This window comes from Peromyscus leucopus, chromosome 16_21, assembly GCF_004664715.2.
Source record: "Peromyscus leucopus breed LL Stock chromosome 16_21, UCI_PerLeu_2.1, whole genome shotgun sequence".
NCBI classification, from domain to species: Eukaryota; Metazoa; Chordata; class Mammalia; order Rodentia; family Cricetidae; genus Peromyscus; species Peromyscus leucopus.
Window position 1 is genome coordinate 34,431,665 of NC_051084.1, and position 15,399 is coordinate 34,447,063.

At 43.5% G+C, this 15,399-nt stretch overlaps 1 protein-coding gene across 4 annotated transcripts in view; it reads left to right on the plus strand.

Annotated features, from left to right (window-relative positions):
* Micu1 (mitochondrial calcium uptake 1) overlaps positions 1-15,399 on the plus strand; it is a 166,222-nt gene that overhangs the window by 69,572 nt on the left and 81,251 nt on the right. For 2 of the 4 annotated variants that reach the window (XM_028892448.2, XM_028892450.2), the window contains 2 exons: positions 5,138-5,143; positions 6,214-6,328. In XM_028892448.2, the coding sequence (XP_028748281.1) occupies positions 5,138-5,143; positions 6,214-6,328 (121 nt within the window). The remainder of the gene's footprint in view (positions 1-5,137; positions 5,144-6,213; positions 6,329-15,399) is intronic. The other 2 variants (XM_028892449.2, XM_028892451.2) reach the window with 1 other exon arrangement.

Here is a 15,399-nt window from a genome sequence, read left to right on the forward strand (position 1 = left end):
CTTCTGTAGAGTTCTGCCTATTTACAGACTCGTGGCACTGATGAATGTGCCGTCCTGCTGAGCCTCTCTTTAACAAGTAGATACTCACTCGGAAAATACACCGATGACTGCTGTTTCTCCCTCTTCCCCACCCCCAACTCCAGAAGCTCTGATGAGCGCTGTGGACTTTCACTAAGGACCGAGAGATTACATGGCCACAGTGCATCACAAGCAGGAGCTGCTTGCAGATCCTCTTTAGTTGTTCATGCTTCATCTTCGAGGAGCTGCTGTGAGGCACGCCCGTTCTGTGCTCGCCCCCTCTAACACCCATACGTGCCTGTGCAGTCTGTCCTTGTTCCCTCGACTTCTCCATTCCTTGAAGTGTTCCACTCTCCCTGGACACACTGTCGGCCGTGAGTCCTCTTAGATGTCTTGCCTTCCAAGTGTCTTTAACTTCTTCTTCCCCAACTGGTAATTCTCGTCCATATTTCTTATTTCTCCCCCCTTCTCCCCCCCCAAACTTTTTAACTTCTTCTTACAAAGAGCAGTTTGGCCTTCCTCGGGGCCCTGCTGCCCCCCCAACCGCCCCCTCCCCCAGTTCTCAGTATAGCAGAGGTCTCACCTGCGGCTACACTGACAAAATCTTTTCCTTCCCTGAGGAGCAGAAGGCTCCAAGCCCAGGCCTGCATTGGTCAGTGAGCTAGCTGGAGTAGCATTCCAAGTGTAGTGAAGAGGCCCTGTGGAGACTGAGTGTTCATTGCCCACAGTAGGTCTACTGTAGCTCTTTGTCTGGTGACAGTTCTTTTATGTCTGCAGACTGTCTATTGTCCTAAGATGAGGAGGATGGGTCCAAATTGTGCTCTATCTGCACCTCTCATGTTGCCCTTTTAGCCACCAAACAGTATAATATTAGCATAAACATAGACCTACAGAAATTAGCATAAAGTTGAGAATCTGGAGATAAACCTGCATTCACAGTGGGTTGACTTCCAGTGGTGGTCTAAGAGCAATCGGTAAGGCAAGGGTAGTTTCTTCCACACACGGACTGGTGTTCACTGGCTATCTGCACACAAAGAATAAAGTTGAGGGCTGGCAAGATGACTCAGTGGGTGAGGGTGCTTCCTGCCAAGCTTCAAGACCTGAGTGTGATCTCCAGAGTCCAGGGAGTGGAAGAAGAGAACCCACTCCCACACATTCCCTTCTGACTTCCAGATGTACACCACGGCACGTGGACATCCTGCACACAGACCATTAAATACACACATGTAAAATACACACCACGGCACGTGCACATCCCTACACACAGAGCATTAAATACACACATGTAAAATACACACCACGGCACGTGCACATCCTACACACAGACCATTAAATACACACATGTAAAATACACACCACGGCACGTGCACATCCCTACACACAGACCATTAAATACACACATGTAAAATACACACCACGGCACGTGCACATCCCTACACACATACACATTAAATACACACATGTAAAATACACACCACGGCACATGCACATCCTACACACAGACCATTAAATACACACATGTAAAATACACACCACGGCACGTGCACATCCCTACACACAGACCATTAAATACACACATGTAAAATACACACCACGGCACGTGCACATCCTACACACAGACCATTAAATACACACATGTAAAATACACACCACGGCACGTGCACATCCTACACACAGACCATTAAATACACACATGTAAAATACACACCATGGCACGTGCACATCCTACACACAGACCATTAAATACACACATGTAAAATACACACCACGGCACGTGCACATCCTACACACAGAGCATTAAATACACACATGTAAAATACACACCACGGCACGTGCACATCCCTACACACAGACCATTAAATACACACATGTAAAATACACACCACGGCACGTGCACATCCTACACACAGACCATTAAATACACACATGTAAAGTACACACCACGGCACGTGCACATCCCTACACACAGACCATTAAATACACACATGTAAAATACACACCACGGCACGTGCACATCCTACACACAGACCATTAAATACACACATGTAAAATACACACCACGGCACGTGCACATCCTACACACAGACCATTAAATACACACATGTAAAATACACACCACGGCACGTGCACATCCCTACACACATACACATTAAATACACACAGGTAAAATACACACCACGGCACGTGCACATCCTACACACAGACCATTAAATACACAAATGTAAAATACACACCACGGCACGTGTACATCCTACACACAGACCATTAAATACACACATGTAAAATACACACCACGGCACGTGCACATCCTACACACAGACCATTAAATACACACATGTAAAATACACACCACGGCACGTGCACATCCTACACACAGACCATTAAATACACAAGTGTAAAATACACACCACGGCACGTGCACATCCTACACACAGACCATTAAATACACAAATGTAAAATACACACCATAGCACGTACACGTCCCTACACACATACCCATTAAATACACAAATGTAAAATACATACCATGGCACATGCACATCCCTACACACAGACACATTAAATACACAAATGTAAAATACACACCACAGCACCTGCACATCCCTACACACAGACCATTAAATACACAAATGTAAAATGAAGCTGGACTGCCTATCTCACATTACAGGTAACAACTCAAAATGAATCAGAAAGTTTTAAAAAGGAGTTAATGCTTTCAAACTAGAAAATAGAAGTAGCTCCATGACCTTGGCTCAATGATGGAGTATTAACTACAACATGAGATAAAAGGGGGGAAAAATAGGTGAACTGAAGTTCACCGCAGAACCTTAGGTGACTCACAGAACATTATCAGGACAGTGAAAAACGAACATGAAGAAGGAGTGAAAGTATTTTCAGAGTGTATAGATGATAAGGTCATAGCATCCAGGAGTTGTCAAACTGTTCTTAAAAATCATCAGCAAAGCCAGGTGGAAAATGGCACAGGCCTTGGATAGAAATTCAGATGGCCTGTGCCATCTCAGGTCATGAGGCTGTGGCAGCAAGCTGGGCACAAAGAAAGATGCACATCAAAATTTAATGAAGCCAAGTGTCGGGACCTGTAATCCCAGCGCTTGGGAGACAGAGATAGGACCACCTCAAGCTTGAGTTCCAAAGCATTCAGGGCTGAATAGTGAAACCGTGTCTGGAAGAGGGAAAGAAGACATTACAATGAGGTACCATTGTACACCCATGAGGATAGCAGCAAGGATGTGTAGAAATTGGATCCTCTGTGTTCCTGGGGGCGGGGTGTGTGCTGAAGCCACTGAAGGAAACGGTTTGGCTGTCCCTCAAGACTTAATGTAACAGGGGAGTTCTACTCTTAGGAGTATGTTGAGAAAAGCCCAACTACTCTGACAGTTGTTAGGGATTGCATACAGCAGCCAAAAGGCAGACGTCATCTGAGTGGCCTGCCTGTGGATGTGTGAACCAGTCCTGGTGTGTACACACAGTACAATGGTTTGGGTTACAGAAAGTGATTACTGATCTGCACTATGTGGATGAACTAGAGAACATTTGATGATAGAAGCCAGGCACAAAAATATTCTTTTGATGTATGGTTAAGTAGTTAAAATGGTGACTTCTATGGAAATGCCATCACAATAATATGTAATAAACCTTCAAGGAAAAACTGTTCCAGATAAAGAAATCTAAAGAAACGTGGCACAATGATGCATTTTTGTTCTGACATCTGGACTGGGGGAGAAGGGGCATGGGTGTAATGGTTTGGATAGCTGTCTAAGTGTGAAAATGGACAGGATGCAGGTTGACAAGATGACCGGAGTTTGAGCCTGGGAGCTCACATGGTGAAGGAAAAGAGCTGACCTCAGGTTGTCCTCTGACCGCCACACTCTCACGGTGGCATGCACACAAAATAATGTACTAAGGTTCTTTATTAGTGGATGATATTAAGTAATACTAGTGACCTTTCTGGTTTTACTGAGTTTATTCTACATGCTTGAGAGGATGTCTGTTCACAGGAAATATATGCTGATATATGTAAAGTAATATAAAATAGCGCCACGTCTCCAGCTGACTCAGTGATGTGAAGGCTGTCTCTGTATAAAATATAGAGCTGGTAGAGTCATATGTTAGTAAACTTGCATAAAAAGTATACGCTGGCTCCTTCTACTAGTCTGTCAATTCTTCTGTCAGTTTGAAATTGAGTGAAAATCTAAAGTTAGTGGCCAATTTGGTTTCTGTCTTTATTCTTCTGAGCGGCACCATGGAGTGATACTACTCGTAGCTCTGGCCAGCTGCCTCCCTTCACTTGGTAAACTCTCACCTGCTCCTCAACTTTTGGCTCCCAATGCCATCTCTATTTCAATGCACAGAGCAGCATCTCCATGAGATTATTATAATGTTAATTCTTTGGCTTCCATATACACTTACTAGTTGGGATAGCAATCATATGCCTTTGGAAACATTTTCTTTTCATGTAAGTCTTCCTGTTCACAATGTTTTACAACATCAGATCATTATATATAAATAAAAATTTCTATCAATTGTATGTACATACATATTTTTTGAGGGATTTACATATTGACTTTCCAGAGAGTGGCCTTGTTGCCCTGACTCTCCTCCAGTAGATTCTCCTCCTGGAAATTATGTTTAACTTCTGGGTAGGGAACCAAGTGCTGGCGTAAGATCCAGCCATACTGAGAGCACCTTGAACTATGTGCTCATTTTAGTTGTCAAGTCAAAGATATAATCACTAAATACTGTCATGGGAGATAATATATCAGCCACGAAAGTCAGAGAAGCACTTGCTTCCTGTCTTCTGTTTGGTTTCTGCGTTGCTGGGGATGGAACTCGAGGTCTTGGGCATGCAAGGCAGGACTCCTACCACAGAGCAGCAGCCCAGCCCCAAGTTTTCTCCATTGGCGGCTGCAGTCGAACTCTGGAATCTAAGACCGTTTGGTTGGCACCGCCTGTGCCTGTGGGTCCTCACCTGTTGGTGGGCCACCTGCGTTGGTTAAGGTCATGCGGGGGTGATGCCATGCTAACCCCCATGGTGCCTGTGCTCTCTGTTACCTAACCACTTCTCTTTCCTTTGTGATGTTGATGGGATCTCCACTAGACCGAGGTAACCGTGGTGGCCTGTGCCTGGATGCTGGTGTGGTGGTGCCTGTCGGTTTTCATGCGGCTCCCTCAGTGCTGCCTGCTGTTCTCTGCTTGCATGAGATTGTTGCTTTGATTGCGCTTCCTTGGTTGGAGTTCTTAAAACCTCTTTCTTTCTCCCCTACCCCCTTGGTGCACAGAATAAATAGTTTCTTAAATACCTGTGGTTGGTCCAGAACTTACGGACTTAGTTTCAAGTGTAACTCTCCTGTGGATCCTTTGCAGTTTTTGAAAGTTATCTTCAGCATCACCACTGATTTTGTGCTTCAGAGAGGAATTCAGAGGACAGGGAAAGTTTAGCTGGACAAGTGGAAAGGGACCATGTGTCAGGCAGGCTGCTACTGAAACCGGCCTTCATGATCACAGAGAAAGGGAAGATACATTTGAAGTAAGAGCTGAGTCAGGAAACCATTTGTTTTCATCAAAAAGCTGAAATTCAGTAGCATCCACTAATGTAATAATAAATAGGTTGTTGTATCTAAATCTTGGGGTGAATGTTGGATTTGGCATCATATTTCAGACTATTCTTTATCCCAAATACTCTTCCGTATTTCAGGCTAAGATTGAGTCCAAAAGGGAAGAGTAAAATGAGCCTTTCAGAAGCATTTGTATGACCTTGACCCCACTGCCTCCCTCTAGCTCAGGTCACTAACAGTATGCCTTTTTGGTCAGTTGGAACCAGTTTCCTCTTAACTTTTTCATTTGTTTGAATTCTTTTTCCTTCGTGTTTCAGAGTGAGGTCAGTCGTTTTAAAATTAAAACAGTTCTGAGGTAGGGCTGTGTGTTCAATGACAGGAAATAATTGAAATCATTTTCTAATTTCCTATTAACCCAGTGTTTCAGCAAAAAAAAACTAATCATTTTGCCTTGGTATTTTCATTAGCTTAAAAACTGTAAAGGATCCATTGGTTTTGAATGGCCGTCCTAGAAATGCATAGGTAGTGAACTGTGAGGTGACCGCCCAGTCCCTCCTGCAGTCTGTGTTCTAATCCAGCCCTGTCTTCTTTATTTCTTGGTGGGACCTGCGTATACTAGAAAATTGCCCAGGAACGAGAAAAATTCGCTGATGAAGGCAGTATATTCTACACCCTTGGAGAATGCGGGCTCATCTCCTTCTCCGACTACATTTTCCTTACGACTGTTCTTTCCAGTAAGTATGATCGTCCAATTTTATTTGTTTGTAAGGAGCGCGCAGAAATAGAGAAACAGCTAAGCTGATTGGCTGGAAACCAATACCTATGTACAGTTAGTGGATTAGAACTCTTATGAGATTTCCTTTGTTTTTTCTGTGATTTGTGTGTGAAGTCACTTAAAAGGAAAAGAAACCTAAGGTGTCAGGTAGAATTTTTAAAACACACAGCCTGCCACATTACACCTTCTGGAACCAGCTCTGTGTTCTCTGCGTTCTGTGAGGACCAATCACATACCGCGACTGCTGCGGCTCTGTGCCTTTCCACACACACCATTTTCACGTGGCTTTGTCCACTAAGGAAAAGTGGCCCCATTTTCCTGCTTGTGTTGACTACCCACTTTTTAATCTTGGAAGAAGATTTCCGGGGACTCAGAACTCAATATTCACTTATGTAGAACATGGGTTTGTGTCTGGTTTTTAAAAGTAAAACGATTTAGGGTGTGTAACACTGTGGGACTTTGTCTTTGTGTGAATTTTGATCATTCAGAAAAACTAAACAAGATGTTCATACCTCTCTGTGGTGTGCAGTCTGTTAAAATATAACTCAGGTGAGAGCTGATGATAGAGCTTGCTGGTTAAGTACTTGCCTAGTCTGTGTGGTCCTGGGTTCAGCCCCCAGTACTGCAAAAGCAAGGTACCAAAGTGAACCAGAGCTCAAACTCGACTTTCTGTTAACAGTGATTCTGAGTGTTCTTCCAACTAGGAAAGATTCGGCCATTCCCCGCTCACCTCCTCTCTTCCATTCATGGATGAGTTTCTGTAAAGATAAACCCCTGAGTCAGGTGGTGAGGGTGGTTTTGAAACAGGGTCTCTCTATGTAGCCGAGGCTGCCATCAAACTTGGCAATCCTCCTGCCTCAACCTGTCAAGTATTAGGATTACAGGTGTGCACCACTATGCCCAGCTTATGAGTTTTAAGAGATGGAAGACATGGCTCCTGCCATGACCAAGTTTCAGCCTTATTCCTTCCATGTAACTGCGGACAGGGAAAAGATGAAGTAGATGTATACCTTATCACAGCTGGCCTTGGGGTACCACTGTGTCAGAAGGAGTGTATGCAGCAGCCCAGACAAATTAAAGCATATCTCAGCTCTGGCTTGTTTGTTTGTTTTGTTTGTTTGTTTTGAGACAGAGTCTCTCTTCATAGCCCTGGCTGTCCTGGAATTCATTGTGTGTGTAGACCAGGCTGGCCTCAAACTCAGAGATCTGCTTACTCTGCCTTCCCAGTCTGGGATTAAAGGCGTGTGCTACCACACCTTGACTCATTTTTAGTTGTGAGGCTAGCCTTTAATGGCTGAACCATCTCTCCAGCCCAGACCTTGACTCTTTTTAAAAAAACAGGAATCATTTTCTGTGTAATGTGTTTATACCTGAGTGTATATGTGTGCACTGTGTGTGTAGATGCTTCAGAGCCACTCAGTGTAGGTGCTGAGAACTGAACCCTGGTCCTCTGCAGAACAGCAAGGTCTCTTGGCCATTGAGCTGTCTTTCCAACACTTTGTTGAGCTTTTTTTTTTCTTTTTAATCAAATTTGGAAGTTCTGTGGCTACTCAGATATTGTGACCTTCTTCAGATGCACTGAAGTCGTGCCTTTCCCCCACACTTCAGCCTGTGGCATGGATTGTTGTTGTCTCCATGAAGACACTCGGGCATACAGAACGTTCCAGAACCTACCCCTAGTCCCACTGTGAATGAGTAGCTATTTTCAGATAGGGGCCTAAACTGAGCAGCCTCTGGGCTCCTGCAGCTTTCCTGCCCTGCTCTCGGTGCCGGCAGTGGCAGCTGAAACTCACTCGCTGCCTCAGTTTCTCTAAGGCCGAGCTGTGGAGAGGCTATGGTAGCAGTCCAAGCGTCCTTGCAATCTTCATGCTCCGTAGGGCATTTTCACTCTATCTAACAAGCTGTCAGCGAAAATCCGCCACAGACGTTACCCTGGGGTCAGGTCAGTGCTTTCCCACACTCAGGGCTGGTGGAATCACAAGGCCCATTGCAGTCTAAGTATGGTAAATGATTCCCAAGTCATGCTGGGAGAGGACAGACAGCTCCCTAAGCCTCCAAAGTGCTGGTATTGGACCCTCGAGATGGCCCAGTGGGTAAAGGCTCTTGCCACCAAGACTCACAACCTGAGTTCAATCTCCTGACCCCACAGGGGTGAAAGAGAGAACCAACTCTTAAGTTGTACACACACACACACACACACACACACACACACACACACACACACACAAAATAAATAAGCATTGCTAGTGAATTGGTGTAGGACTAGAACATGCATTAGTGTATTTATTCTTCTGATGCACAGCAGGCAGCAGGGGCTGTAGAAAACCTAGAGGACAGTTGAGTCAGGACCGCCCTTCTGATGAGTTGTTTGCACTCAGTGAGTATGCTCGTGACATCATCATTTGAGCACCGCCAACACTCTGCAGTCCCTAGCAGGCTGAAGCGTGGGACCCCAGCATGCTTAAGAAGCTCCACTCTGTTGTCAAAAGTAAAATCTAAGAACTATAGGTAGCAAGTTGTTCTTTTCCAATTTACCATGCCTCAAAATAAAACCAGGGAAGCTGCTTTCCTGAAGAAATTGCGTTGTGCAACGTGATTTCCCGTTAAATGGTGTTTGTTCTCATTGAAACTTTTCGGAAGTTTGATGAGAAATATCTTGTGCGTAAAGTAAGTGGCATTGATTTCTTACTCTTCTCCGTATGTAACCTGGATAAAGGGCCTTCTTGGCCAGCCAAACACTGAGCCCCTGTTCTCCCATCTCATACACACACTTACAAACACATTCTCAGAAACCTTTCTCTTGCTTTTTTTTTCCCTCCTTGGCCTCCACCACCTCTTCAGAGTCTGTGTGATTTGTTGTTGATCTCACTCATTGTCCATTTTCCACCCTAAACTGTTGCTCACAGAGGAGCAATCACAAGTTTGTGATCGCCACTGCAGATGCTTGCTGCACCTAAAGAGTCCCAGCAAAGACACAGAACAAGAGTGTAAGATACATCGAGGTTGGTGTGTTTGTTTCCTCCAAAACCAGCCTTGCTGTTGGCATCCTAGGCCAGGAATAGTCCTTGTAGTCAGCTGTTAATGTCTGTAGTCTGCAGCTGTGCGGGCAGAGGGGGGAAACATGGCTTTTAAATTAATGTATTTCAAAACACACTTGATTCTTTGTGCTAATTCAGAATCCATGCATTGTATCCTTCCCTAGGCCGGGTACACAAATTCTCCTGTTTATACCTCATTTCTCTGATCTGCTTTGATGGATTCACTTGAATTTTTTTTTAGCATGAGCATCTATATAAAGGAGAATATTAAATATTTACTGGATAGCTACTCATCAATAAAATAAGTTCATATTCTTACTAGGCAAGATGATTAATAATTATTATTGAATAATTTCCAAAGAGCCTCTGATCCTTAAAGTAGGTTAATAAAAATCAAGTGGAAATACACAAGCATGGTTATTATCTGCACTATCCAACTGCAGCATTCGCTCGTGGCCTTGAGATAGAAGCAGGGATTTTTCTTCATACCTAAGTACAGAGAAATGCTGTCAATGTTTATCTAGAATGCTCAATATTACTAATTTGGGTCATTTTTACTAATGTTGAGACTGACTACGTAGTAACAATGAAACTGAAAATCTGACTCGTGCCTATTGTCAGTCGATTTTATTTTGACATGACTATTTTGTATTCTTAACTCCATATGTGTTCTAATTAAAATTATTAATTCTGTGAGATAATAACATGCAGTAATCTTAGCTAGGGCGGCAGTAGTCATAAGTCATTTGTAAAAGCTCATGACTAAGCATCTTCCCACCAGAGAAATGCTATGGTGTGCCCAGTACTGAGGGCTTTAAAGCTCCTGTAGATCTGAGAAACGTCAGGCAGAATTCATTGTGTTCTGATTTTGACTCTTTTAGATTCCAGGCAATTAGTGAAGAAATTGAATTGTGTTTTCACGGTAGCATAATTTGGCTGAGTGAAAATTAAGCCATGTCTTCATTGTTTTGCATATTTCTCACAAATACATCCACCTGCTGGAAAATTACAATAATATAACTCCTGTCAGCAATTTAAAAAACACTTTTAAATATGCAGTATTTTAGGTTATTTGGGGGTCTGTGTCATTTCAGTAGCCCCAGTTTCTCCAGAAAGTTGACATATTTACATCTCTATAGCAACAACCACCCGAGGTGCTTAGCTCAGATGAACAAGCTTGAATTCCTGTAGGACATCTGACTCCGTGTCTTTGATGACAGTGTCACATGGACTTCAGTGTAACTCCCTGTCTCTCTTTTGTTACCCTGGAGCAGACTGTGGAAGCCGCCACTAGCCCTGGATAACTCTCTGCCTGCTGTCCCCTCTCCCTCAGGCCCTCCTCTGTCCCGTTTGCCTTCCACCGGTAGCTGGGATGGTTCTCTAGGAACTTAAACTCAGTGGTTACTGATGTCCAAGGGCGTTTGCTTATGGCCTGTAAGCCCCACTTTTCACGGTGTTTGCCTGTTAGAAGCTAGACTGGACTCAAATGTCTGTGCCTATCTTATTATATATCTATCTACATGCCTGTCTGTACCTAGCCCTTCACCATACACTCATAGCTTACAGTGTTTGTGGATGCTCAGGCTTCATCATTTGCTGCCTCCATGCTCCTGAAGCAAGTTTTTTTAAGTGCTTTTGTAAGCTGAGTATGGTGGCAAATGCCTATAGCCCCAGCACTTGGGAATATGAGGCAGGAGGATTGCTACAAGTTTGAGGTCAGACAGGATACTTAGTGAATTCAAGGCCAGCTTGGAATACATAGCAAAATCTTGCCTTAAAAGATTGAGGGAAAAAATACTGTCATTGAATGTTTTCCCCAGTTATCATCTAGTCTAAAAAAGCTGTTCAACACAGTTTGTGGCACATAGAAGTACTCCACATATATTTGTTGGCTAAATAAATAAAATTCTCTGAATGATTACTTAATATGTGTATATATATTAAAATTTTATATTGCTACACATACCTTCAGCTTCCTGATTAATACTTAAAACTGTATTACATCAATATTCTCTATAATATATAAACAAAGCCAGAAAATTAATTGTAGCAGCCAATTTTATTCTACTGGGACACTTAATTGAAAAGCAAATAGCTTTTGAATGCATACCAAAATGAGTTACATGTAGAGGGTCCTTCAGATTGACACAGGTTAAGTAACAAACTCCAGTTCTTTATTAATGCAGCTAGCTCTAAGCAGCTAGATGACAAATTCCATCTTGGCATAAGCTGTTGCCGTGGTTATTGAACTTCTGCTTTTGAAAGGAAGCCACCCAAAATGAAAAGAAGGTCAAGTCAGTAAACATTTTTCTTGTAGCGCTCTGAATACAAGGATGGGATCTGTCACACAGGCAGATGTAGTTTGGCCATAAGCAGCAATGAAGTTGAAGAGAGTATACTTATACTGTAGAACATGACCTTGATGCAGGTACAACACAGGGTTGCCTTGTAGAGTCCCCCTTCCGGTACTCTGGAGAAGTCTAAGCCCTCTGACATCTCATGTATTAAACACTCTTGACAGTGTCAATGTCAGGAAGACCAAGGTATGTAAATGAAAGACAGCAGCTCTCTGGATAAAGCCCAAAGATAGGCTATAGGCCGTCAGCGAGAAACATCAGTCACTGTGTTTTTCTTCACGTAAAATTATAGGGATCAGGGCTGCAATGTATTTTCCACAGCAAATGGCAGTAGGAGAAGTTGTAGGTGGACTGAATGTCTATATAGCTGGAAGCTGAAGAAATGCAAAGAACATCATAATCTTTCTAAGAGGCTTTAAAGCCCAGAATCTCTTGACATGTTGAGCTCCATACTGTGAATGTTCAGAAAACTTCAGCAGTTAATCAATTAACCACACGGAATTTCAATGAGGAATAAAGGTCTCTTCCTCTTAGGATTTCCAAATACCAGCACAACTGGATCAATATCAATTTGAAGTCTGTCCTGAGAATGCATTAAATTTGCAATTTAATGTTTAGAACATAATAGAGCAGAAACATGGTTCTCCTGACTGGGACCTCCCAATCAGCATGCCAGCAATAACAGCCTGCCACCCTCTTATTTTAAGGGTGTCTTGGATAGTCTGTAAATCCCAGAGCATGGGTTTGTCTTGGCGGTATGCAGAGTGTAGACATCATGGCCACACATTGCGTCCTCAGATCTGTGAAAAGGTTTAATGGTCTAGAGTTGGGCTCCATCCTCCAAACCATACAAGGGAAAGTCTTTCGTAACTTCCAGAAACCTAAAGGACTGCTGGAGGTGGAGATGAACTAGCACGCTTAGCCATGGGTTGCGTCCCCAGTGTACACATAAAACCACCTAGCATTGATTACCTCGTGAGAGGCCATTTGTTACTGCTCTTCTCATTGACCACCAAATCCTCGGTGTTCCCCAGCCATGTGTGCCACAGATCAGCTGCTTGAATCGACCTTTACATCCGATTGATGACGACCTTGTTAGAGTCTGGAAAGTTTTGTCAGGCACTTTCATAAAGTGCCTGCCTTTTAGCCCAGTGATCCTTTTCCATGAGTTCAGATGGAAATTATAATTTATAATTACATATAGAATGATGTTGATGTAAAAAAAATAATTGGAAAAGAACTCAGGCTGGCTGAGTTTGGTGGTTGACCTTGACCCATGAAAGAGTGGACTGAACCAGTTACTATAAATCTATGCAATGAGGTTCATACCATTATTTTTTTTTTTTTTTTTTTTTGGTTTTTCGAGACAGGGTTTCTCTGCGTAGTTTTTCGCCTTTCCTGGAGCTCACTTGGTAGCCCAGGCTGGCCTCGAACTCACAGCGATCCACCTGGCTCTGCCTCCCGAGAGCTGGGATTAAAGGCGTGCACCACCACCGACCGGCCTATACCATTCTTAATATAATGTGTGTAATAGAGAGATGCTATCAGCAATGAAAATGTTCATAATGTATTGATTAGTCAAAATTTACCCATTATATGACTCTATATTGGGAAAACAAATCTGCTTTCACATGTTGTGAACTTTAGGTGTTTCGGTTAGACTTTTAGTCTTGTTTCTCCACCAAGGAAATTTCTAACTACTATATTCTCAAAGTTAGAAACAAAATTTTTGGCCAGCCTGGTCTACAGAGTGAGTTCCAGAACAGCAAGGACTACACAGAGAAACCCTGTCTTGAAAAAAAAAAATCTTATTTTATTGTTTCAAATTATATAATATGGAGAAGCATGTGTGTGTGTGTGTGTGTGTGTGTGTGCGCGCGCGCGCGCGCGTGCGCGCGCACTCTACTGACTAAACCATCTCCCAGCCCAGAAATGAGATGTTTTTAATGACATGATGCTATTTCATATCATACAGTCTGGTTCCCCTTAAGTGTGGTTAATGAGAAAATACAGCTGTACAGCCACAACAAACATATTCAAAAATAATCTAATTTACTCTTGTTGGGCATATTAAATTACTAAATGTTAAATTAATTTTAGTTATTAAATTACTAAAACCTAAAGCTTGTGGTATAGTCAAAAAGTTGGAGGAGCGTTTTTAATTATAATTCTAGCACAACCCAAAGGAAGAGCTTTAATTTAAATTTTATTTCATAACAGTACTTTTCTGTAATACTGTAGTCTGGATGGGTTTGCGTTTTATTTAGCTCTATTCTTATTAGTCTTTATTCTCTCTCATTCCCTTGTTTCTCAGAGGTGTCTGTCAGAAAGCATACACAAAGGCTGCTTGCCAAGGAGCGAAGGTGGCGGTGACTTCTAGGTAACATGTGACACCAGGAGTGACCGAGCTTTGACTGCAGAAAAAAAAAACCCACTTAGTTCCTCATGCTACCTTACGGGCTTTAGTGAAAGTTTGCCAGTTTCTTTTTAAACTTAAACTGAATAAGGTCCTAGGGCACTGGTTCTCAACCTTCCTAGTGCTGCTGCAACTCTTAATACAGTTCCTCGTGTTGTGTTGTGGTGACTCCCAACCATAACATTACTTCATTGCTACTTCATAACTGTAATTTTGCTACTGTTATGAATTGTAATGTAAATATGTAAATGTAATGTACATATGTAATGTAAATGTGACCCAAAGGGACCACAACACACAGGTTGAGAACCACTACTCTAGAAAGTACTTGATGGCAAAGGACTGCCCAGAAGGAATGAGTTCTGGAAAGTACCACAGTCCAAACTCCTGCCTTAGGCTTGGGGCCATGAAAGCTCCGTGGTGTGTCTTCTCCTCCATCCTTGTGCACAGACCCGCAGGCCCGAAGCTCTCAGATCAGGGTGAGCGGAAAGGCTGGCAGACAAGCTGGAGCTAGGGTAGCCCCTGAGTCACACACTGGGTTCCCCTCCATATGGGTCTGCAGCACCGTGAGCACCTTCTCCCAGAGGCGGCAGGTCACAGTGGTCACAGTGCCATCGGCCGCCTCCTGAAGGCCACCGCTGTTCATGCTGCTGAGGCTGCCTCCTCGCCTTCTAAAAATGTAGGTCAAGTCCAGTGCTCCTGTCTTCTTGGGCAGTAATGGTGCTGTGTGACCATATGCAGAACCATCTGGACTGTTCGATCCTGAGGTGAAGGAAGCTGAGCTGGGAAGACCAGCAAGAAAACAGGGGTGCGGAAGCCGTGGCAGACAAGGCTAATGGGACCCTACATGACTGATGAAAGCCCTCTCCGAGCAGGAACTGGGCAGGTCCTCTCCAGACTCTCGGGAAGCTTCATATGTCCTTGTTCCAGCTGTGTGTTCGTTGTGGAGACCAGGCCTGGTCTCTTTCTTCACTTTTCTCAGCCTCTGTTCCAGAGCCTTGAAAGGCCCAGGATAGACAGGGCATTCTGGATCTGGGCAGGACTTACCTGGGCTCCTGAGCATGATGAGCCTTCTGTGTAGTTCAGACAGTGGGGCCAAGTGTGAGAAAGCATGCCTGTAATCTCAGCACCAGGAGGCTGAAGCAGGAGGATTGCAAGTTTGAGTCTAGTCTGGGACACAGTGGGACCCTGCCTCAGGACTGCGCCTTCACGTAAGAAC